Source organism: Heterodontus francisci, chromosome 18 (genome assembly GCF_036365525.1).
Source record: "Heterodontus francisci isolate sHetFra1 chromosome 18, sHetFra1.hap1, whole genome shotgun sequence".
NCBI classification, from domain to species: Eukaryota; Metazoa; Chordata; class Chondrichthyes; order Heterodontiformes; family Heterodontidae; genus Heterodontus; species Heterodontus francisci.
This window is the reverse complement of record NC_090388.1, coordinates 48,938,424-48,964,625: the sequence shown is the minus strand read 5'-3', so window position 1 is coordinate 48,964,625 and position 26,202 is coordinate 48,938,424. Positions and strand designations below refer to the sequence as shown.

General features: G+C 42.7%; 2 protein-coding genes across 2 annotated transcripts in view; both read left to right on the top strand.

Moving 5' to 3' along the window:
- LOC137379610 (synapsin-3-like) overlaps window positions 1-25,860 on the top strand; it is a 280,557-nt gene extending 254,697 nt beyond the window's left edge. Inside the window, exons 10-13 of the mRNA XM_068050679.1 lie at window positions 2,824-2,970; window positions 16,456-16,549; window positions 18,901-19,207; window positions 20,636-25,860. Of these exons, the coding sequence (XP_067906780.1) occupies window positions 2,824-2,970; window positions 16,456-16,549; window positions 18,901-19,207; window positions 20,636-20,768 (681 nt within the window). The 3' untranslated portion in view covers window positions 20,769-25,860. The remainder of the gene's footprint in view (window positions 1-2,823; window positions 2,971-16,455; window positions 16,550-18,900; window positions 19,208-20,635) is intronic.
- rtcb (RNA 2',3'-cyclic phosphate and 5'-OH ligase) overlaps window positions 22,162-26,202 on the top strand; it is an 84,840-nt gene continuing 80,799 nt past the window's right edge. The window contains exons 1-4 of the mRNA XM_068050056.1: window positions 22,162-22,319; window positions 22,948-23,031; window positions 24,450-24,711; window positions 25,949-26,011. Of these exons, the coding sequence (XP_067906157.1) occupies window positions 22,162-22,319; window positions 22,948-23,031; window positions 24,450-24,711; window positions 25,949-26,011 (567 nt within the window). The remainder of the gene's footprint in view (window positions 22,320-22,947; window positions 23,032-24,449; window positions 24,712-25,948; window positions 26,012-26,202) is intronic.

Below are 26,202 nucleotides of genomic sequence, written 5' to 3'. Positions count from 1 at the left end.
TGTTTGTAGTCCTTGTAGAGTAGAAATTAGTGAACAACAATGCAAGCTACTAAATAGTTGTCGACTAGTTATTGTGAGAATTGAATATAACATGGTATTTGACTACTCCTTAATCAATTCAGTCTATATCTACTTGCAGTGATTCCATTGCTGCTGATCTTTTAAATGGAGAGTTAATCACATATTAGAGATGGGTTGTACTTCAGCTGGCTCATGAATTGTATACAACCATTTTGTGACTGAAGTGTGGTCCTTTGGTGAGTTGCAGTTCCTCACATTCACATACACACACTGGCAAAGGAGCAAATTGGAAGTAATGTTGCCACAATGGGATGTTATTGCTAATGTCATAATTACAAAAACAAATTGCATTTACAGAGCACCATTAACATAGAAAACTTCTCAGAGCATTTCCAACAAAGCACAAACCTACCAATCTCTGAACCATATGGAGTGAAGGACTCGCTGCTGGTTCATCTTGTGATCATTGATGATAGAATGAGCTTCGCAGACATTATAATGTTTTCCAATGCAATAGCAGAGCATCACAATGCCCAGCAAATGCAGAAATTAAAGACATTGATTAAAAGCTGATGGAACTGAGGGAGAATGGAAGACATGCAGGCATTCAGTTCCTCAACAATCCCTTCCCTGTGCTGCCTCCTGACCCTTTGCACTGAAGGATGATGCTCGAGATCAAATTAGTGGCATCTTCCAAACTTTGTCTGAATATCATATTATGCATAGGAACTGAAACAGATGGAGTGAGACAAGAACAGAGTGAATTAGAGAGAGACAAGGGGGAAAAACAGAGCTTGAGAGCAAATGAGAGGGATGTAGAAAATTTTGTTTTTTATTGTCGTGCAGTGTTATGACAGATAAGAAGTTCCCACAATCCAATTATACAATTTTATAAGAAATGTATGAGTTGAGGTCGTGTGATTGTTTTTTTCTTTAGCTTAATTCTTTTGAAAGGAATTGTCAAATATGAGAACCTGTTTATTAGACCAAACAAGCACCACAGATTGCACTTTGAGCAGATTTATTACCTATCGTCTAAAACAAATACTTCCCTCAATCAATTTTCAACAACAAACTTTAAGAAACATTTTGAGTCACATCAGTGACCTACAACGTACCTCATCAAATACGATGTACAATATCATTCAGCATCTTTGGTATGTCCAGGAGAAAGAGGGAATTCAGAGGTGATTTGTGGTACCAAATGAACTTTGCTCATTAAATTATTGCCTTATAACGCACTCTCGTGGTATCTATCTCCTGTTACACTAGAAGATTAGCCTATGGTGTGGTGTTACCAAGAGCGGAGAAAGCATTTCTTTACTGTTGGATCTGCTTTAAATTTGAGACACTTAGCAAGAAATCATTCCCAGGAACAATGTGCAAGTAATCATTCCCAGAAAGTCAATGGCTGTACCACACACGATGTTGTACAGTTCTTCTATTTTAAATTTGTGCCAGAACTCATAACATTAGTGGCTTATGCCTCCCTTAGTAACAGAGATTCCTTTTATAGAATATTTAAATAGATTTTTGTAATATTTTGTGCTGTGCTACATGTTGCTATGACTTCCTCTCCAATGCATTAATGATAAAACTTACCAGATGGGAGAAGGAAGTTACAAAAGGACTAGACATATTAGGTGAGTGGACAGAACTATGGCAGATGGAACTCAATGTCAGGAAGTGAGGTCACCCACTTTGAATCCAAGAATGACAAATCAGAATATTTTCTAAATGGCAAGAGACTAGGAACTGTGAAGGAGCAAAGAGATTCAGGTGTCCATGCACACAAATCACTAAAAGCTAGTGCACATTACAAAAAAAAAATCAAAAAGGCTGGTGGAATGTTGGTCATTATCTCAAGGGATCTGGAATGTAATTGGGAAGAAGTTATGCTGCAATGATACAGTATCTTGGTCAGATTCCATCTGAAGTACTGTGTTTAGTTTTGGGCACCACACCTAAGAAGGATATATTAGCCTTGCAGGAGGTACAGAACATAGTCATCGGAATGATACCTGGGCTTAAGGCTTAAATTATGAGGACAGGTTTCATAAACGAGGCTCATTTTTTCTTGAGTTTGGAAGAATGAGAGGTGACCTAATTGAGGTGTTTAAAATGATAGGATTTGATAGGATAGATACAGACAAGCTATTTCCTCTGGTGGAATAATCTGGAACAAAGGGGGATAATCTTAATATTAGAACTAGGCCATTTAGCAGTGAAATCAGGAAACACTGAGAAATCTGGAAATCTCTTCCTAAATCTCTTGGATGTTAGTCCAACTGAAATTTTCAAGACAGAGATTAATTAGATTTTTGTTCATGGTAAGGATATCCAAGGGATATGGAACAAAAGCGGGTAGATGGAGTTGAGGTTTAGATCAGCCCTGATCTGATTCAATGGTGGAACAGGCTTGAGGTGATGAATGGCCTACTGCCTTCCTATGTTAAATTAATTCCCTCACTTCTTGACTGCAGCAGCAACGCAATAGGTGACAGAATGGCAAATGTGGGTGTTTGTTCATAATCCGGTGCACTAAGTTCTCAATTTCAGCCATTTCTGTTAGGAGGAGGTAAAATTCTGTGCCTTATTATTTGGTTCCCAATGATGATAGAGGATGAGTTGATATGAAAGGTGTGGGCTATTAACTAAAATTCATGAATTTAAAATTGTATCAAAAGTGTGCTGGATGTAGGATGTGATTTAAACTTCCCTTGTTTTGGTGAAATTTCCTGGTGATGTATGGAATGGTTATTGAGCTGATTATTCTCACTACCTCCTTCCCTTCTATTGCAGGTAATGGACAGTGCCATGCCATTGATTGGAGAATACATCGAGGAGGACAGGCAATTAATAGCAGATCTGGTCATAGGGAAAATGAACCAGCTTCTGTCAGAGAATACTGCAGCATCCCAGCAAAGAGCCAGAATGACACTGAATCAGGTTAGCAGAGAAACTAACATACAGGTTTTCTTCCTCCGCTTTATTTCTCCTTTCTTCTTGTGAAGGTGTGGATTCTTTGTTAGGGTATGGCTCCACAGAAGATTCTGGGTGCCCTCTGATAGAATTATTGAATGGTTACAGCACAGAAGGGGGCCATTTGGCCTCTTGTGTCTGTGCTGGCTGTCTGCAAGAGTAATTCAGCTAGTCCCACTCCCCTGCCCTTTCCCCATGACCTTGCAAATATTCTCTAATCAGCTGCTTATCCAATTCCCTTTTGAAAACCACAATTGAATCTGCCTCCAGACAGTACATTCCAAACCCTAACCACTCGCTGCATAAAAAAGTTTTTTCTCATGTTGCCTTTGGTTCTATTGCCAATCATCTTAAATCGGCGTCCTCTGGTTCTCAACCTATCCGCCAATGGGTTAAGTTTCTCCCTATCTACTCTGTCTAGACCGCTCATGATTTTGAACACCTCCATCAAATCGCCTCTCAATCTTCTCTTCTCTAAGGACAACCACCCCAGCTTCTCCAATCTATCTATGCAACTGAAATCCCTCATCCCTAGAATCATTCTCGTAGATCTTTTCTGCAACCTCTCTAAAGCTTTTAAATCCTCCAAAGTTTGGTGCCCGGAATTGGATACAATACTCCAGTTAAGGCTGAACCAGTGTTTTATAAAGGTTCATCATAACTTCCTTGTTTTTGTACTCTGTGTCTCTACTTATAAAGTCCAGGATCCCTTATGCCTTTTTAACCACTTTCTCACCCTGCCCTGCCACCTTCAACTATTTGTGCACATGTACCCCCACGTCTCTCTGTTCCTGCACCCACTTTAGAATTGTACCCTTTATTTTATATTGCCTCTCCTCGTTATTGCTACCAAAATGTATTACTTCACACTTCTCTGAATTAAATTCCATCTGCCACATGTCCACCCATTCCACCAGCCTGTCTATGTCCTCTTGAAGTCTATCACTATCCTCCTCACAGTTCACAATATTCCAAGTTTTGTGTCATCTGCAAATTTTGAAATTGTGCCGTGCACACTCAAGTCTAGGTCATTAACATATATCAAGAAAAGCAGTGGTCCTAGTACTGAATCCTGGGGAACCCCACTGGATAGCTTCCGAATAACAACTGTTTGCCACTACTCACTGTTTCCTATCATTCAGCCAACTTTGTATCCATGCTGTTACTGTCCCTTTTATTCTGTGGGCTCCATCTTTGCTGGCAAGCCTATTATATGGCACTTTATCAAATGTCTTTTGGAAGTCCATATACCAGATCAACCCTCTGTGTTACCTCATCAAAAAACTCTATCAAGTTAGTTAAACACGATTTGACTTTAACAAATCCATGCTGGCTTTCCTTAATTAATCCATATCTGTCCAAGTGACTGTGAATTTTGCCTTGGATTATTATTTCTAAAAGCTTTCCCACCACCAAGGTTAATCTGCTTGGCTTTTGGTTGCTAGGTTTATCCTTAAACCCTTTTTTGAACAAGGGTGTAACATTTGCAATTCTCCAGCCCTCTGGCACCACTACCATATTTAAGAAGGATTGCAAGATTATGGTCAGTGCCACTGCAATTTCTACCCTTACTTCCCTCAGCATCTTTGGTTACGTATCATCTGGTCCTGGGAACTTAACAACTTTAAGTACAGCCAGCCTTTCCATTACTTCCTTTTTATCAATATTTAGCCCATCATGAATCTCAGCTACCTCCTTTTTCACTGTGACTTTGGCAGCATCTATTTCTTAGTAAAGCCAGGTGAAAAGTACCCATTTAGTACTTCAGCCATGCCCTCTGCCTCTATGCATAGATCCACTTTTTGATTCCTAATCGGCCCTTGCAACCCTTTACGATTTATATGCCTAAAGACTTTTGGATTCCGTTTTATATTAGTTGACAATCTCTTCTCATACTCTTTCTTTGCCTCTATCCCCCCTCTGAACTTTCTGTATTCCGCCTGGTTCTCACTTATATTATCAAGCTGGCATCTAGCATACGCATCTTTTTTCTGCTTCATCTTACTCTCTATCTGTTTCGTCATCCAGGGAGCTCTGGCTTTGTTTGCCCTACCTTTATCCCTCGTGGGAATGTACCTCGAATGTATCTGAACCATCTCCTCTTTAAAGGCATTGTTCCATTACAGTTCTGCCTGCCAATCTTTGATTCTAATTTACCCAGAACTGATCCGTTCTCACCCTCCTGAAATTGGCCCTCCCCCAGTTAAGTATTTTTACTCTAGATTGCTCTTTGTCCTTTTCCAAATTTCAATTACATTGCCCAATTGTCTATCCTGCCCATTGTTCACCTAGTCAACAAGTGTTGGTAGTATATTTGATTGTGAGGGGCATCCAACAGCCATGTACACACACCAAGGGTGTCCCTGCTGACTGCATCTGCGGGAAGTGCACCCAGCTCCAGCTCGTCGAGGACCGCGTTAGGGAACTGGAGCTGGAGGAACTTCGGATCATTCGGGAGGCGGAGGGGATCATTGAGAGGAGTTATCGGGAGGCAGTCACACCTCAGGTAAAAGAAGAAGGTAGATGGGTTACCGTCAGGGGAAGGAGAGGGAACCAGCAGGCAGTGCAGGGATCCCCTGTGGCCGTTTCCCTCAACAACAGGTATGCCGTTTTGGATACTGTTGGGGGAGACGACTTACCAGGGGTAGGCAATGGGATACAGGTCTCTGGCGCAGAGTCTGTCCCTGTTGCTCAGAAGGGAAGGGGTAAGAGGAGCAGAGCATTAGTCATTGGGGACTCCATAGTTAGGGGAACAGATAGGAGGTTTTGTGGGAACGAGAGAGACTCACGGTTGGTGTGTTGCCTCCCTGGTGCCAGGGTACGTGATGTCTCGGATCGTGTTTTTGGGATCCTCAAGGGGGAGGGGGAGCAGCCCCAGGTCGTGGTACACATAGGCACCAACGACATAGGTAGGAAGACAGATGGGGATTTAAGGCAGAAATTCAGGGAGCTAGGGTGGAAGCTTAGAGCGAGAACAAACAGAGTTGTTATCTCTGGGTTGTTGCCCGTGCCACGTGCTAGCTAAGTGAGGAATAGGGAGAGAGAGGAGTTGAACACGTGGCTGCAGGGATGGTGTAGGAGGGAGGGTTTTGATATCCTGGATAATTGGGGCTCTTTCTCGGGTAGGTGGGACCTCTACAAACAGGATGGTCTTCACCTGAACCAGAGGGGTATCAATATCCTGGGGGGGAGATTTGCTAGTGCTCTTCGGGGGGGTTTAAACTAATTCAGCAGGGGGATGGGAACCTAAATTGTAGTTCCAGTGTGCAGGATGTTGAGAGTAGTGAGGGCAGAGATAAGGTTATAAGGACACAAGAGGGCACTGGCAAGCAAGAGCTTGGTTTAAAATGTGTCTACTTCAACGCCAGGAGCATCCGGAATAAGGTGGGTGAGCTTGCAGCATGGGTTGGTACCTGGGATCTCGATGTTGTGGCCATTTCAGAGACATGGGTAGAGCAGGGACAGGAATGGATGTTGCGGGTTCCGGGATTTAGATGTTTCACTAAGAACAGAGAAGATGGTAAAAGAGGGGGGGGTGTGGCATTGTTAATCAAGGAAAGTATTACAGCGGCAGAAAGGACGTTTGAGGACTCGTCTACTGAGGTAGTCTGGGCCGAGGTTAGAAACAGGAGAGGAGAGGTCACCCTGTTGGGAGTTTTCTATAGACCTCCAAATAGTTCCAGAGATGTAGAGGAAAGGATAGCAAAGATGATTCTTGACAGGAGCGAGAGTAACAGGGTAGTGGTTATGGGGAACTTTAACTTTCCAAATATTGACTGGAAATACTATAGTTAGAGTACTTTAGATGGGTCTGTTTTTGTCCAGTGTGTGCAGGAGGGTTTTCTGACACAGTATGTAGACAGGCCAACCAGGGGCGATGCCACATTGGATTTGGTACTGGGTAATGAACCCGGCCAGGTGTTAGATTTAGTAGTTGGTGAGCACTTTGGTGATAGTGATCACAATTCGGTTAGGTTTACCTTAGCGATGGGCAGGGACAGGCATATACAGCAGGGCAAGAATTATAGCTGGGGGAAAGGAAATTATGATGCGATTAGGCAAGATTTAGGATGCGTAGGATGGGGAAGGAAACTGCAGGGGATGGGCACAATCGAAATGTGGAGCTTATTCAAGGAGCAGCTACTGCGTGTCCTTGATAAGTATGTACCTGTCAGGCAGGGAGGAAGTTGTCGAGCGAGGGAGCCGTGGTTTACTAAAGAAGTTGAAGCGCTTGTCAAGAGGAAGAAGGCGGCTTATGTTAGGATGAGACGTGAAGGCTCAGTTAGGGCGCTTGAGAGTTACAAGCTAGCCAGGAAGGATCTACAGGGAGAGATAAGAAGAGCAAGGAGAGGACACGAGAAGTCATTGGCGGATAGGATCAAAGAAAACCCTAAGGCTTTCTATAGGTATATCAGGAATAAAAGAATGACTAGAGTTAGATTAGGGCCAATCAAGGATAGTAGTGGGAAGTTGTGTGTGGAATCGGAGGAGATAGTGGAAGTGTTAAATGAATATTTTTCGTCAGTATTTACAGTGGAGAAAGAAAATGTTGTCGAGGAGAATACTGAGATACAGACTACTAGGCTAGATGGGATTGAGGTTCACAAGGAGGAGGTGTTAGCAATTTTGGAAAGTGTGAAAATAGATAAGTCCCCTGGGCCAGATGGGATTTATCCTAGGATTTTCTGGGAAGCCAGGGAGGAGATTGCAGAGCCTTTGTCCTTGATTTTTATGTCGTCATTGTCGACAGGAATAGTGCCGGAAGACTGGAGGATAGCAAATGTTGTCCCCTTGTTCAAGAAGGGGAGTAGAGACAGCCCTGGTAATTATAGACCTGTGAGCCTTACTTCGGTTGTGGGTAAAATGTTGGAAAAGGTTATAAGAGATAGGATTTATAATCATCTTGAAAAGAATAAGTTCATTAGAGATAGTCAGCACAGTTTTGTGAAGGGTAGGTCGTGCCTCACAAACCTTATTGAGTTTTTTGACAAGGTGACCAAACAGGTGGATGAGGGTAAAGCCGTGGATGTGGTCTATATGGATTTCAGTAAGGCGTTTGATAAAGTTCCCCACGGTAGGCTATTGCAGAAAATACAGAAGTATGGGATTGAAGGTGAATTAGTGCTTTGGATCAGAAATTGGCTAGCTGAAAGAAGACAGAGGGTGGTGGTTGATGGTAAATGTTCATCCTGGAGTATAGTTTCTAGTGGTGTACCGCAAGGATCTGTTTTGGGGCCACTGCTGTTTATCATTTTTATAAATGACCTGGATGAGGGTGCAGAAGGGTGGGTTAGTAAATTTGCGGATGACACGAAGGTCGGTGGAGTTGTGGATAGTGCCGAAGGATGTTGTAGGTTACAGAGGGACATAGATAGGCTGCAGAGCTGGGCTGAGAGATGGCAAATGGAGTTTAATGCGAAAAAGTGTGAGGTGATTCACTTCGGAAGGAGTAACAGGATTGCAGAATACTGGGCTAATGGGAAGATTCTTGGTAGTGTAGATGAGCAGAGAGATCTTGGTGTCCAGGTACATAAATCCCTGAAAGTTGCCACCCAGGTTAATAGAGCTGTTAAGAAGGCATATGGTGTGTTAGCTTTTATTAGTAGGGGGATCGAGTTTAGGAGCCACGAGGTCATGCTGCAGCTGTACAGAACTCTGGTGCGGCCGCACCTGGAGTATTGCGTGCAGTTCTGGTCACCGCATTATAGGAAGGATGTGGAAGCTTTGGAAAAGGTGCAGAGGAGATTTACTAGGATGTTGCCTGGTATGGAGGGAAGGTCTTACGAGGAAAGGCTGAGGGACTTGAGGTTGTTTTCGTTAGAGAGAAGGAGGAGAAGAGGTGACTTAATAGAGACATATAAGATAATCAGAGGGCTGGACAGGGTGGATAGTGAGAGCCTTTTTCCTCGGATGGTGATGGCAAACACGAGGGGACATAGCTTTAAGTTGAGGGGTGATAGATATAGGACAGATGTCAGAGGTAGTTTCTTTACACAGAGAGTAGTAGGGGCGTGGAACGCCCTGCCTGCAACAGTAGTAGACTCGCCAACTTTAAGGGCATTTAAGTGGTCATTGGATAGACATATGGATGAAAATGGAATAGTGTAGGTCAGATGGTTTCACAGGTCGGCGCAACATCGAGGGCTGAAGGGCCTGTACTGCGCTGTAATGTTCTATGTTCTATGTTCTATTACAACAAGATTAATTGGATAGGGATCAGAAGCACAAGTCCTGGCTCATTTCTCACCTCCTAATGCAAAATGATTTTTGCTAATTGAATGCCTTTGCAAATGCCCTAGCTGAGATCAACTTAGAAAGCACTGAACAAGGATTGAACCTGGGAACCCCATGCTACATGGCCTTTCTTTAGATTTTATTCCCATCCTTTTTTGTGTGTTTTTCCTCCATCTTTTGCATCCCTTCACACATCATACCCCTACCAGTGTGCACTAAGCAGCTGGATCCAGTCCACTCCTACTGGCAGTGTCAATCTGACCACCAGGAAGTATAATAAGAAGCCCTTCCTGGAGAGCAGCGGTGAGGAGTCCAGGCATGCAGGAGTTTGAAAAAAAAAAGTGAACAATGACATCACAGGAAAGCTGCAAGGTGATTGGTTGGTGAGTAACTGCTATTAGAGAGCATCAGTAAGTAGCTGGGTTATAGCATCTCAACAACTGGCAGACTAAAAACAAGTAAAATTTAAGTAATAATAAGGAACAAGTGAGTAGCTGGTGAGTTTTTTTTGAGTAAGGTTTATTTTAACTAGTGAACTGTATTGATTTTTAGTAGGATTTATCAGTACTAGTAAGGTTTTATAAATAATTCTAAGGTGTTGTAGTATTGTTCAGGTTTTTTGTTAGCAGTAGCAAAGGGTCAACTAATAAATAAAAGAATGCCAGGGATGCTTCAACCTTGAGAGTGCACCTCCTGTGCTATGTGGGAGCTCCAGTATAGTTCCTGTATCCCGGAGAACTATTTGTGCAGGAAGTGTTGTCAATTGCAGCAGCTTGAGCTCCGGGTTTTGGAACTTGAGCGGCAGCTGGCGACACTGCAGTGCATTCGTGAGGATGAGAGTTGTGAGGATGAGAGCTACGTGGATAGCATGTTTATAGATGTGGTCACCCCACAGCTTAAGAGTATGCAGGAAGAGAGGAAATGGGTGACTGCCTGTCAGTCAAAAAGAATCAGGCAGGTAGCGCAAGAGATCCCCGAGTACTTCTTACTCTCCAACAGGTATTCAGTTCTGAATACTGAGGAAAGTGATGCTTCACCTGGGGAGTGCAGCCAGAGCCAAGTCCATGGCACCAAGGGTGGCTCAACTGCACAGGGGGTTACAGGGAAGACTGGAAGAGCCATAGTGATAGGTGTTTCAATAGTCAGGGGAACAGACAGGCGTTTCTGTGGCCGCAGACGTGAATTCAGGATGGTGTGTTGTCTCCCCGGTGCCAGGGTCAAGGATGTCACTGAACGGCTGCAGAGCATCCTGAAGGGGGAGGGTGAATAGCCAGCAGTCGTGGTCCACATCAGAACCAATGGCATAGGCAGAAAAAGGGATGTGGTCCTGCAGTCAGAATTTAGGGAGCTAGGTAAGAAATTAGCAAGCAGGACCTCAAAAGTAGTCATCTCCAGATTTCTCCCTGTGCCAGGCGCAAGTGAGTATAGAAATAGATGGATAAGACAGATGAATGCATGGCTGGAAAGATGGCGCAGGAGGAAATTGGAATTGGATCTAGGGGAGATGGGACTCATACAGGTCGGATGGGTTATACCTGAACAGAGCCAGGACTGAGTTCCTTACGGGATGTTTTGCTAGTGTTGTTGGGGAGGGTTTAAACTAGTTTGGCAGGGGGATGGAGTCCTGAGGGTAGACTCAGTTGGGACAAAATCAGAAATGAAAATGGAAGGCAGAAAATTAATGGATGAGTCTGGAAGACAGAGGAAACAAAGGTTAGAAAATTAAAAAAAAGAGTTTGGCAGTGCTCAAGAGTATCTATATCAATGCAAGGAGTATAGCAAATAAAGCAGATGAGCTGAGGGTACAGATAGACACATGGCAGTATATCATAGATATTACAGAAACATTGCTTAAGGAGGAACAGGAATGGTAGTTCAATGTTCCTGGTTACAGGTTTTCAGATGCAATAGGGAGGGGGATAGGAAAGGAGGGGGAGTGGCACTTTTGGTCAAAGAAACTATTACAGCTGAGGAGGGATGATATGTTGGAAGGTTCATCATATGGATTGAGCTAATGAACAAAAAAGGGGCAATCACACTTCTGGGAGTGTACTAGCAACCCCCAAACAGTCAAAGGGAGATAAAAGAGCAGATATGTAGGCAAATCTCTAAGAAGTGCAAGATGGGGCGGCACAGTGGCGCAGTGGTTAGCACCGCAGCCTCACAGCTCCAGGGACCCGGGTTCGATTCCGGGTACTGCCTGTGTGGAGTTTGCAAGTTCTCCCTGTGTCTGCGTGAGTTTTCTCCGGGTGCTCCGGTTTCCTCCCACAAGCCAAAAGACTTGCAGGTTGATAGGTAAATTGGCCATTATAAAATTGTCACTAGTATAGGTAGGTGGTAGGGAAATATAGGGACAGGTGGGGATGTTTGGTAGGAATATGGGATTGGTGTAGGATTAGTATAAATGGGTGGTTGATGTTCGGCACAGACTCGGTGGGCTGAAGGGCCTGTTTCAGTGCTGTATCTCTAATCTAATCTAATCTAATCTAATCTAACAACAGGGCAGTAATAGGAGATTTTAACTACCCCAATATTAACTGGGATCGTTTTAGTGTGGAAGGAATTGAGGGAGCAGAATTCTTGAGGTGCATTCAGGAGAACTTTTTTGGCCCGTATGTAGCAAGTCCAACAAGAGAGGGTACAGTTTTAGACTTAGTTTTAAGAAATGAAGCTGGGCAGGTGGAAGGAGTCACAGTGGGAGAGAATTTTGGTGGTAGTGATCATAATTCAGTCAGTTTTAACATAATTATGGAAAAGGACAGAGATAGAACAGGAGTTAGATTTCTCAATTGGGGCAATTTAGTGAAAGTGGACTGGAAACAGCTACTTGAAGGTAAATCAATGTCAGAACAGTGGAAGGCATTCAAAGAGGAGATTCAAGGGGTTCGGAGTAAACATGTTCGCACAAAGCAAAAGGGCGAGATGGCCAAATCTATAGCCCCATGGATGTCAAGGAGCTTACAGGGTAAGATAAGGCAGAAAAGGAAAGCTTATGTCCGACTCCAAGAACTCCATACTACAGAAAGCCGAGAGGAATAGAGAAAGTGGAGGGGTGAAATCAAAAAGGAAATTAGGAAAGCAAAGAAAGGGCGTGTAAGAGTATTGACAAGCAAAGTCAAGGTGAACCCAAAGATGTTTTTATCAATACATTAAGAGTAAGAGGATAACTAAGGAGAGAGTAGCGCCCATAAAGACCAAAAAGGTAACCTATGTGTAGGGGCGGAAGTTCTTATTGTTTATATCTATTGTTCTTAATGCATACTTTGCGTCTGTCTTCGCAAAAGAGGGGGACGATGCAGATATTGCGGTTAAGGAAGAGGGGTGTGAAGTATTTGATGTGATAAACATAGGGAGAGAGGAAGTATTAATGGGATTGGCATCCTTGAAAGTTGATAAATAACCAGGGCCAGATGAAATGTACCCCTGGCTGTTAAAAGAAGCAAGAGAGGAAATGGTGGAAGGTCTGACCATCATTTTCCAGTCCTCACTGGATACAGATGTGGTGCCGGAGCATTGCAGAACTGCTAACATTGTACCTCTGTTTAAAAAGGGAGCAAGGGATAGACTGAAAAATTACAGGACAGTCTGACTAACCTCAGTAGTGGGCACATTATTGGAATCTATTCTGAGAGACAGGATAAACTGTCACTTAGAAAGGCAAAGGTTAATCAAGGATAGTCAGCATGGATTTGTTAAGGGAAGATCTTGTTTGACCAACTTGATCGAATTTTTTGAAGAAGTAACAAGGACGATAGATGAGGGTAATGCAGTTGATGTGGTCTACATAAATCTTAGCAAGGCTTTTGACAAGGTCCCACATGGCAGACTGGTTAAAAAAATAAACTCCCGTGGGATCCAGGGAAATGCAGCAAGGTGAATACAAAATTGGCTCAGTGACAAGAAACAAAGGGTAATTCTGGACGGGTGTTTTTGCGACTGGAGGGCTGTTTCCAGTGGTGTTCCGCAGTGCTCGATACTGGGTTTCCTGATTTTTGTGGTATATATTAATGCTTTGGACGTAAATGTAGGGGGCATGATCAAGAACGACACAAAGATTGGGCGTGTGGTAGATAGCGAGGAGGATAGCGATAGGCTGCAGGAAGATAGTGATGGTCTGGTCAGATGGGCAGAAAAGTGACAAATGGAATTTAACCCAGAGAAGTGTGAGGTGATACATTTGGGGAGGTCAAACAAGGCAAAGGAATACATGATTAATGGGAAAATACTGAGAAGGGTAGAGGAAGTGAGGGACCTTGGAATGAATGTCCACAGATCCCTGAAGGTAGCAGGACAGGTCGCTAAGGTGATTAAGAAGGCAGATGGAATCCTTTCCTTTATTAGCCGATGTATAGAATATAAGAGCAGGGAGGTTATGCTGAAACTGTATTACTCATTGGTTAGGCCACAACTTGAGTAGGTGTGTGCAGTTCTGGTCACCTCATTATAGAAAGGATGTAATTGCACTAGAGAGGGTACAGTGGAGATTTACGAGGATGTTGCCAGGACTGGAAAAATGCAGCTTTAAGGAAAGATTGGATCAGCTGGGGTTGTTCACCTTGGAACAGAGAAGGCTGAGGGGTGATCTGATTGAAATGTACAAAATTTTGAAAGGCCTGGATAGAGTGGAGGTGAAGGGTCTATTCACCTTAGCAGAGAGGTCAGTGACTAGGGGCTTAGATTTAAAGTGATTGGTAGAAAGATTGGAGGGAGATGAGGAAAACATTTTTCACCCAGAGGGTGGTGGGGGTCTGGAACATCAGTGCCTGAAAGGGTAGTTGAGGCAGCAACCCTCAACTCATTCAAAAGGAATCTGGATCGGCACCTTAAGTGCTGTAATCTGCAGGGCTACGGACCAAATGCTAGAAGGTGGGATTAGAATGAGTGGATCGTTTTTCGGCCGGCACAGACACAATGGGCCAAGTGGCCTCTCTCTGTGCCTTAAACTTTCTATGATTCTATGTTGTGCCTTTCTTTCCCTGTGAAGGTGCCTCAGCTCAGCAGCTGTTCTACAAAAGCCCTTCCTCCCAACAGATCACTATTGGGAGGCAGGGAGGGTGTGGGGGAGCTGAAGAACCCAGCAAGGCTGAAGATGCAGAGATCTGACAACCTTAACAGTAGGAACTCATTGGCATGTTTTGGATCCATTTCTCACCCAACAGACAGCCAAATAGATAATTTTGTTGATGGCCTAAGGGAGTGGGGGAAACCAACAGCAAGTGGTCACAGACGGGGACTCTTGGCAATCAGGGCTGATGGAGGAGGGGAAGGTTGGCCATTGTGGTGGGGGTGGGGTAAGGGGGTGGAAGTGGGGGGGTGGGGGAGAGAGATCGTTACAGCAGGGGTGGGAGGGATGTGAGGCCATAGTGGCAGGAGTAGGGAGAGAGCACACCATGGCGGGGGAGAAGAGGTGGTCATGGGGGTAAGGGAGGACATCAAAGCTGATGGGATGGTAGAGGTTGGCAGTTGAGAGAGATGAGCGAGGCCATGATCAGCAGGGGTGGCGCGTGGTCAAAGGAAGGATTCCTGCTCCTCCTAGCCCACAAGGAATGTCTGTGCTGGGGCCAAAGACAATGGCTGCAGTCTTTGTGATGCTTACCTGGAGGAATTGTCAGCTCCTGCAAGACTGAATGTTGGTAGTGAAGGGGTCAAGAGAGGTGATGGAGAGGTAGAGCTGGGTGTCATCAGCATTCATGTCGAAGCTAACACCAAGTCTGTGAATAATTTTGCCAAAGTGTACCATGTCAATAAGAAAGAAAAGGGACCAACAATGGATACTTGGGGACTCTGGATAGAACACGAGTGAAAAGAGAAACCATTGCTAAAGATGCTCTGGATAAGCCTGCGTGTTTAGGGAGTTGCACACATTTGATTTCCAAGACACTCCTAAAACTGCGGAGAGCATCTCCTCTTGTATTTAGGATGTTACTTTTAGGTTTTCAACATGGGCAGAGACTTTGGCCTCAATATTACCAAACTGATGACAGATGGGAGGTCAAACCATCAAATCTGTTCCTAAACTGCTGTGCATGCATCCGTTGCCATTTTACAGTGGAATGTTTTGTGGCATCTGGTGTCCAACCTTGGAGTGAAATTGGGAGCCCAATTGAAAATTAACTGTTTCGGTACAGGCTTCCATTGGGGTTGAGAAACCCAACAGTGAAGGGAAGGCAGAGGCTGATGACTCCACAAGAGAAGTGTCTGTAACATTTGCAATTCTCCAGCCTCACCATGAACTTCATCCCCCTTCCTCACCACTGTCTACTGAACCAGACTATTCACAGCCTTAGCACTCTGTTCAATCCTGAGCTATGTTTCCAATTCCACCTCCTCTAATTACAAAAGGCACCTACTTCCACCTCTTTAACATTACCCTATTTGTCCCTACAACAAGCACAGTTGCTACTGAAACCCTCATTCATGCTTTTGTTATTTCCAGACTTGATTACTCCAATGCTGTCCTGGCTGGTCTTCCATTCTCTACTGTCCATAAGCTCCGTAATTCATTCAACTTTTCTACCTGTATCCTATCCTGCATTAGTTCCTGCTCACTCATCAATCCCTGTCCTTGCTGACCTACATTGGCTCCTGGTTCCTTCAAAGCCTCAAATTCTTGTCTTTGTACTTAAATCTCTCGATGGCATCGCCATCCCTATGTCCCTGTAATCTCTTCCAGCTCTGCATCTATTTTAGGCTTCCTATGTTAAAGGCAGAATATGAATGCAAGATGTTGTACCTCACCAATCATAAAGAACAACAATTCTTTCCTCCTCCCAGCCAAATGACAAATCAAATCTTCCGGTGGCCGGGTGTTCTCTCCATTGATATTGCAAACTTATGTCTTTTAAAAATATATATTCTATTACGATTCAATGGTTTACTGGGGAGGAAGGAAAATATTAGACCAGTTTTCTTCCCTCAGCCCAATATTTTCCTGAGACCCTTGTGACTTTGAAAATTTATTTTTCCAAAATAGGCCGATGGTAATGTGTATCTCACAGTTCCCAGGACTGTTACTAAAAATCACTTTCCCTGCCTGGACTATGCCTTCATTATATTCTACTATTCAATCATCTTCCTCAGGGTAGATTGGGTTTTCATTGAACTAACCAGGAGCCGCTACTCTCCAGGGGATAATGAACTGTACCAATGATGATAAAATGTATTGCCCAGCTACTGCAGTTTCCCTATTTTCACCTTCATCTCCTAAATCCTCAACAGGTCCAGCCTCAGTCAACAAAAACACAGATGCATCCTCAACCAGGATCCGCTTCCCAGTGGGGGCAGCCAGCCCAAGCTCGTCCACCACCTCAAGGTGTGTATAATTTAACAAGTAGGTAGGGGTTTGGACCAGACTGTCATAAGGCAATTCAGTATTTTCTCTACTTAGAACTTATGCAGCAAATGCCTTTAATATATATTTATCAAACAGGTGAAGCCAGGGAGCATGATGGGACACTTCAATCATTTCAGTTCAAATGAAACTGCCCTCAACCCTGACAAAATTACTGTCAGTTGGAGTGACAGTAAAAAAAAAAGCAGCTAACTCTCCTCCATTCAGGGTGTGGGTTTAGCGTGAACATCTCTTGTTTTCAAAATGAATTAGGGCTATGCTTGCTAATGGATCTGAGATTAGTCAATTGACCCTAATTGTATCAAGTATAACATTTCAGAAACCTGTCTAATCTTGTTTTAATGCATGTCTTTAATGTGTAGTCGAAGACGACTTGTAGTTATAGCTTATATTTTTAAAAAACCCTGTGTTAATTCATTATGTTTTAAAACAAATGAGTGTCACTCAATCCAAAATCCTTTCAGTGAAGGAAAAACGTGACAGGGAAGTTGCTGTGTTGAGACAAAAATTGTGCAGTGGCACAGCAGAAATATATGAACGACAAAGCTTTCTTTTATCCTTTCAACTGAAGGTTCTGCTGAAGGATGAGCAACAAAGGTGGGGGTGTGGGTGAAGGTGGTCAGTTATCTGAACAATAATTCAATGAAAACATTTTCTGCCGTGGGGTTCATACAAAGAGCCCTGATGCTCATATAGGAACTATGTTATGGGACTTTACACTTGAGAAGAACCCTGTCAATCAATGAAAGTTGATGCTTCCTTTTCACAAAACCTGGGATGCAGGGAATGGAAAGGATGCAGTCTTTCAAAAGCCAAGTCTGGGCGGTTTACCCCATTTTAGTAGAGGTTAAAGGTTAAAATAAGGCTTGCAGCACAGCTCTATTATTTTCCCCGAGATTGTATGTCACAAAATTGGGTTGGCGTGGGTTGGAAAAATCCAGTATCAAAAAGCCGTGACAACTTCCACAACTATAAGGAGATATTTGTGTAATAGCAGCTGTCTGCAGGTCAGCCTGCAGCTTGGGTGTAGCTCAATGACAACATCTCTAATGAAATGGGGGCAACTTCTGACATGATTAGGTATGTGTGTGGGGCTATGAATTCCAGGTCCTGGGACACTGAAAGGTGTGGACTCATCTGTCTGTGCACCTGTACTTGTTGTCCTCCCATCCTTATTGAGGAGAGATCGTAGAACTGTCAAGAATTCCTGTCAGCAGCACCTTTCTTTGCTGTAACTTTGATTGTAGCAGGAAATAACCAGGCTCAGGGCAAGTCATGGAGCAGAAATCTTCTTATGAAGAATTGGAACCTTCCACAACAACAGAAATGAATTCAGGGAACAAAATCAGAATAAACATTACTGCTTTGGTCCTGGGGTGGAGTGGGGGAGGTGGGGGGCTGGAGAAAAAAAAACCACAAGTTTAGTACCAACTTTTGTAACTGGGACCTGGCTTTAAAAATGTTAACTTCAGCAGGCCAGGTTAGTGGATGAGTCAAGCACCCATTTAATATGAGTGAGGCAAGTAGGGACAGTGGTTACCTGAAGAATGAGTAATCTAACGTGGGACCTGAGTAGTACAATTAGAATTATATTGAGACTGATGCCAGCAGATTCCCTTTCCCTATCATTTTTCTTCTCCACAAAATCATTGTGTCCTGCAAATCAGCTGATTTTAGGACCCAAGCTCAGCAGCAGAGGACTGCAAAATTAGGGCAGGTGCCAGCTGCAGAGCTGTCAAGCATGAAAGCAAAGCAAAGAGAAAGTTACTGTAGTGGTAGAGGCCCTGGAGCAGCTGGCCTGCCTGGCCAGGATTGGTCTATTGCACAAGAAAATACATTTAAAAAAAAACTCTCCTCATCCTGCTTTTGCTAAAAGAATGCTGGAGAGAAACATGTGTTTGGTAAACAAAGTGGTCACAATCTCAGAGATTCTATGAATTCAGTTCAAGTCATCCGCTTGAGTTTTTTTTTTTATTAGTTATCTTGCACATTGGACCCATTGAGCATAGACTAAAGCTGCCCTGAATTTTGTCCGTGCAGAAATCATGCATGTTGCTCCTAGCCTGACATAATGTCACAGAACATTCCTGCCTTAACTCCAGGAGAAGTCTGTTATGATCAACACCGCCTGATGAACTGTTGTTTCTTTTATTGCCTTTGGAAAGTCTTCAACCAAAAAGTTTCAAAATACTTGAGGATGAGTCATTCCAGGCCACAGAAAGTTTGGAGATCACTTAGGAGGAAATACTGCAAAAGGGATGAGAGAAAGAAATCAGACTTCACCAAATTTGTGTTCTTTTTCTTAAATGCAGGAAGCCCACGACAACCCCAAAGCCCTCAGATTCAGCGTTCCAACACAGCGCCACAACAAAAGCCTTCTCCGCAGGGCCAGCAGCCCCAGAACCCTCAATCCAGCACAAATCAGCAAGAGAAATCTCCAGGTTCAGGTTCTCCAAAACAGATCAAATCTGCAGGCGCCTCTCCTAATCAGTCATTCAAGCCTGGAGCTTTCTCTGCACAGCAGTCTAGACCACCTGCTCAGGGCCAGGCCCTTTCACAACCAGCATCTGGGGTAGCAACGCTACAGCAACAGAGCACAGCACCCCAACCACTGCTCAAGTAAGTAGTCTAAAGAGACAGCTTTAAAAAGATAAATTTTGAATATCTTAAACAGCATTTTTTTTCCTCCTTTGTGGTTCTGCCCCTCAAATCATCCCTCCCCCCATTCTTTCCCAGCCATGCTGGTAGCTAAAGGACTTTCTTACAGTTTCTAAAAGGCAACTGTGAATTATACAAGAACAGTTCAGGATGTCCAATCCAACATTTCTCTCCTTGCATTGTGTCCTCTGGAGAGAGCGCTGAGTTGCACGAGCTCAACCGGTGAGGGATGAGGCATCAACTCATGTCCTACTTCTCTGTGGTATGCCATATTGGTACATCATCACACTGCCATCCAACTGCTAAAAACAGTAGTTCCTATCAGCATCACAGGTATCCCAAGCTAAGGCAACACCAGATCATTAATCTTCCAAAATAGGCACTTGATACAATAATAGCTCCCATTGTCTTGTCTTTTATTGCAAGAGCTATCATGCTTTTGTCAGTCATATCTAACATTAATATAGGGATTTACAGACATGAGAATCAATAAGTTCAGTAATTTAGTAGCAGAGTATTAGATCCAGTACATTGCACCAAAGAGCTTTAGCCACCTTCTGCATGCTTATCTTTCTCCTTCTAAAATTGATGCTGGGAATATTTCAGATTCATATTAGACTTTTTCCCCTATGGTTGTGACACCATCCAAACTGGCATCATAATGGGAAACGAGCGCAAGTGATCTTAAAGGACAATGGAGCCATTCTATTGTGAACGTTGTAGGATGAGGATAAAAGTGAATCTGATTTGTCCACCACCAATTGAATTAACTCAATTAAATCTGCGATTAGTGAAGTTTTGGCTGCAAAAAAAAACTGTAGAAATTATAACGCAGGACGACGTGGAATGTCTAACTAATTCAAAATTAATAGGTGGAAAATCTTCTAAACTCCCCGTCTGAACACTTGATATGTGCTCTGTGTGCAGAGTTCTGCAGCAGGAGTGTGAATTTGTAAAATATACTCTTAAAATCGTTATGCCTGTCAGTTGGGCCACAGAGATATCTGCTGCGGGTAATGAAAATATCACACTAGCACAGTAAACGTGTAGTTCTGAGATTGGGGTTAAGGTAAATTGTTACATCAGAATTGAGGGAATTTTACATCTAATCGTGATAAACCTGATGTAGGTGTGCTGGATGGTAACACTTTAGGTGGTTGAAATGGGAAAATGGTCCTCTTCCTAATTCCCCTTCCTTTGAGCACAAAATATCAGTCGTTCAAATTTATGATATTCCTAATGGAAATATTGGGAACTATTTACACTGTTTTAAAGGTGGAAATTGTTTTTTTTCAGTACATGGACAATAGGTTTTGCATTTAGATAATCCAAGAACATGACCAGTATTGCAGCTAATGGAATCCTTTCCCCATTTAATTTCTTTTTCAGCAAATCACAATCCTTGACAAACAGCTTCAGTGTTACTGAGCCCCCTCAGCGTACTGGAGCCAATGAAGATGAAGCAAAAGCAGAGACAATTCGGAACCTAAGGAAGTCCTTTGCCAGCCTCTTTTCTGATTAACCCTTTGCAGTATTCTCATTTCTGAAATAGATAAATAAAACTGGAAATCCAGGCACCTGCCAAACTGTTCTCAAAGGTTGATGGGAATTAGAGATGGAAACATCTGGAGTCTGAAATGCAAACACTCTTACATAGATCAATGGGCATTTCATTTCAATTAATGGATAACAAGCTGTAAAATGCGCTATTGTTTTCCAACTAGGCAGAGAGGCAAAAGGAAAATCCTGCTATGTCAGGTGTGTGCAGATGTAAGTGTGTGTGATGTGAGTAACTGTGCACTTTATCTCTCAAAGCAGTTTGTTGTGTGTCGTATGGAATGCTGTTATCAGAGAATCAACATTTATTTGGATTAAAAAACACTATACAAAATGGACTGATCACTATTCTGATGACAAAACCAGTACATTCCATCCAACCACCCATTTAGCTCATTCTTATGTTTTCATACATTTCAGTTCCATACGCAGTTTTAAATCCCGTCCAGAATCACTTTTCTTATTCCTCTCCTGATTCAGTTCCAATTTGAATCCCAGATGTTTTATTTTTCTCATTCTAATTCTTGATTACTTTGCTCAGAGAGAGTACAAGAGACAGAAATAAGCGAAAAATTAATTCTATGGGTCAATACCATTTTAGACAAGCACAGATCTCCAGTGTTCTTCCTTAATTAGTAAACAGCAGTGAAGGCTTCCCCAGTCTGGACTGCATATATGGGGATGATTACCAACCAGGGAAGAAATTATCACAACCTCCCCATCTCTATTAGTTTGACAGACTCTACAAGTCAGGGGTAGGATTCTTTCCTAACTGACATCATCTATAGAGGATTGTAGGGTGCTCCAGAGGAGGAGAGTATGCAATTGGGAATTGCCCAGAGAGTTGCATTCTACATTTAACTGCAACTAGATGCTATTCTCAGTTCATCACATCCAGCCATACCAGTCTGAAATAATTACAGCAACTACTGACACAAGCAAGATGACAGCATAAGTTTAGATTTCAAAATGTTCTCCTTATTGTACCTATGTATGAGATCAATGAGAATCTTGAGTTTCCATACTTTACCCAGAAGCAAACTGTGAAGCCACTTGCAAATTTAACCTTCAATATGATGATACGAAGGGTGGGAATCCATAGTTATGCAGCAAGATGAGATACTGAGACTGGCACACGGGGCTAAAAGATGATTTAATAGAGATTTTTAAGAATATGAAGAGTTTTGATTGGGATCATCAATTTAAAATGATCACTACAATAGTGAAGGGAGAGGATGGGGAAAATTTCTTTACACAGAGAATTGTTAGAACATGAAATGCTTTACCATGGGGAGTGCTTGAGACAGATCTATTGAATATTTAAAGGAAAATTGGATAAATATTTGAAGCCAATGAAAATGCAGGCTGTGGGAAGAAATCAGGCCAATCGGATTGCTCCAGCAAAGATCCAGTCAAAACACAGTGGGCCAGTGATCTCCTTTTGTGCTGTAAACTCCTTTGGTTCATACAAACACATGGTTTCTTTGAAGTTTGTGGCGAAAAAAGCATCAAAGATGTGGGTTCAGGCATGAAATTAATTGTTTCCACATTTGGATACACACTAAAAACAACATGGAATACCGCAACATTTCTGGGAGGTTAATTTTAACATTTGGTGATGCTGTAAAATGGGTTGTAAAAGAATTTCTTGGCCATTGACTAACCCTGATTCTAATCCTAACACTTCAATGGAAAGGAAAAATCAGATGGGAAAACAGTGCAAAGAGCCATGAGACTGATCTTCGTGTCAGGGTCTGAGTTACGAGGAAACCTGGGAGAACTTGGGATTTTCAGGCTAAAAAGGAGGCACTTGAAAGCTGATCTTGTGGAGCTATACAAGAACAAGGGAAAACAGGTTCAAACTAATAAATAGGTTATTTTAGGACTGATAAAGAAATTGTTCTTCTCTCAAAAGGTGATCAAATTATGAACTAAACCTCCAAATATAATTGAGACAAAATTATTGGAATAATTTAAGAAACAAGTGGATGCTACAATGGGTGATGTTAGGATGGATGAAGGGTGCTGAACAGACTTCTTCATCCTTAATTCTCTGGTGACAATTGGCTTGAATCAGCCTTGAGGAAAGCTATGTAGGTGAGGTTCACACGTAGATGGCTTTCAAAATCCTTATGATGCTTCAGTGGTGCATCTCGGAAGAAACATTTTGACATGCACTGTGATAGAGTCTTCTTCTTCTTTGGCCTCCTTGTCTCGGGAGACAATGGGTAAGCGCCAGGAGGTGGTCAGTGGTTTGTGGAGCAGCGCCTGGAGTGGCTATAAAGGCCAATATTAGAGTGACAGACTCTTCCACAGATGCTGCAGAAAAAATTGGTTGTCGGGGCTGTTACACAGTTGGCTCTCCCCTTGCGCTTCTGTTTTTTTTTCCTGCCAACTCCTAAGTCTCTTCGACTCGCCACATTTTAGCCCCACCTTTATGGTTGCCCGCCAGCTCTGGCGATCGCTGGCAACTGACTCCCACGACTTGTGATCAGTGTTACAGGACTTCATGTCGCGTTTGCAGACGTCTTTAAAGCGGAGACATGGACTGAAGCAGTGCTTATGGTTACAAACACAACAATGAACAGATAACAAGGGACAGCCCATAGTAATTCATTAGTGCAAAGGGTTTCATTGAGCAAGAAAAATTAACAGATGACATATTATTTAAATTAGAAAGTGTTCTAAAAGTCCCAAATCAATAAATGCAAATCTCCAAATCTTTAACATTAAAAAAAATGATTTACAGTAATTTAAGATTTCTCATTGTGCTTCTCCAATGAGTCAGACTGTACTAAGATAATGCTTTCTTGTCACGTGAGTTTATTCTCTCTCTACTTAATATCTTAACATTAAAGAGTTGAAAATTACAGCATAAATTTAAACAAAATAATGCAAACATGTGAACAGATGCAGCCATAAAATATTGGCTTTGTTCAATGCATAATCTGAGCTCCCAGGAAGGTATTGTGCAAAGAGTTCAAATAAATGGGATTCTCTTACTATTTGCCATTTCTAATTGTAGCATGCCTAACAGATCCACTAACAAAGCCTGGCTACCAGAAGACCATTTGAAATGTTTATTTTCTGTTTTTTTCAAGTGTACATAAGGAGGAAAGTTCTTCCCCCAAAAATGACTATAGAAAATGTTGTCAGTCATTTAGTGAGCCAAAACTGCATGTCTGACAGTCAACGTACTGCTTGTTGTTACTTTAATGCATTATTTTAAAATGTTTTTCTGTCACTCCCCTCCTGAAGCCATATTTATCAGACTTCAGTATTCCTAAATAAATGATCATTCATTGTGTGTGAGCCTACACCAATAAATCTTCACAGGCTATTCAATCATGAGGCATAACAAGAATTTAACTCAACTGTTATGCACCTCCCCCACCCCAACGCAAGACCCAATCGCAAATTAAGTACAATACCTTGTTCATTCTCAGCAGGTTGACAGATGGAGAAAGGATAGCACTTTTGGAACCACACCCCAGTAAGATTGCCAACTCCAGGATTGCCCTGGCATCTCCAGTAATTAAAGACTAATTAATTTCCAGGACACTGCTGTGAGAAATCCAGGAGAAAGGTCAAGGGGCATTTAAAAATTGTGTTTCTTAAATTTTCTTTGAACACCTTTATTTACTAGCTATAAAAATATTGGACATGGGGGAAAAGACTGTTTTATTGACAGTGAGGAATCATCCAAACAGGTGATGAAGAGTCTAATAGACTTTCCAATTGGCAAAAGAAGGCAGTGCATCAAGAGGATAGACATTTTGGGTGACCAATGGCACAAGTGTTGGGGTGGGGTGGTTGGTGGAGCGAGTCATGTGATGACACCTCCAGGAATATGTCCAACCAGAGTTGGCAACCATACACCCCATTGTAAATCACCAGCTCAGGAGAAGGTAAATTGGTACAGCCCCTCCACAAATCCACAAGTTAGGAGCAGTAGGCCATTTGGCCCCTTCGAGCCTGCTCCACCATTTAATAAGATTGTGGCCTCGACTCCACTTTCCCGCCTACCCCAGTAATCTTTGACTCCCTTGTTAGTCAAGAATTTACCTACCTTTGCCTTAAAAATATTCAATGACCCTGCCTTCACCGCTCTCTGGGGAAGAGAATTCCAAAGACTCACAGCCCTCAGAGGAAAAATTCTCATCATCTCATCTTAAATGGGTGACCCCTTATTTTTAAACTGTGTCCCCTAGTTCTAGTCTCTCCACAAGTGGAATCATCCTTTCAGGATCGACCCTGTCAATTCCCCTCAGGATTCTTATATGTTTCAATAAGATCACCTCTCATTCTTCTAAACTCCAGTGGATACAGACCCAACCTGCCCAACCTTTCTTCACAAGATAACCCTCCACCTCCCCCCCCCCCCCCCACCCCACCATAATCCAGACATCAGTCGAGTACACCTTCTGCACCAAAAAATTCTCATTGTTTAATATATGTCAATTTTCTGTTTTTTTCTACATTTTACCTTGGAATTTACCCATTTCTTAAATCATCAGCACCTCTTGGGTCCCTCTTGCAGAGGTTGTGACTGAGCTCAGAAACTGAAGCCCGATTTTAACCCAGCCAGCCGATGGGAATGGGGTGCCAGGTGGTTATAAAGTGATTGATACTTACTGGTACATTCCGGATATGCTCCATTTTAAACTTTTCAGAGTTGGCAGAGGTACCCGCCGGAAGCAGGCGGGGGCCATGGGGATATTAAAATTCCATTCCTAAAATGCAATTAGGAGCATCACAATTTTTTTTCTAAAAGTGGTGGTAGTCCCCCCCAATGCCCCAGGAATTCAAATCAAGGCTTCAGTGTGCATTCTAGTGTACTGCATCAGTGTGCAAATTATTGAAATGTACTGTCTTTTACTTGCCCTCCACTAACCATCGTGGATGGTATTGAAATGAAGATTCTGATTTACATTTTTAACATGGTATATTCTTGTCAGATTTCTATGAATTATTTAGTGATGAAGCTGTATTCAATCTTGTGATGAGGAAGATTGTTGTATTTGGCCTACATGTTGTTGTAAGGTGTTGAATTAAGAGTGACACGCGTTCCTTTTAAAATAAAGTTAGTCTTTTGTGCTCTGTACAGTTGTTTTCTTATCTGCCATTTTTCACCTTCCTCTTCAGCCAGCAGTGATTGGACCTCGAATGCAGTTCGATGAGACCAATAGCTATATGTATGCTGCTAAAGTAATTATTCTTTGTAAGAGTTTAGATAGTCAGAGTAAGTAGACTTTCAATCATAGAGGGAGCATAACAAAAGTCCGATGCTCTCTTCAACCAACACCCATACCTGCACACCTTCCTGCATTATGCACAGGACAGTATTCAGAAAAGGAAATCCTGGGAGTTTCCTTGTCTGTATGGCTGAGAATTTTTCA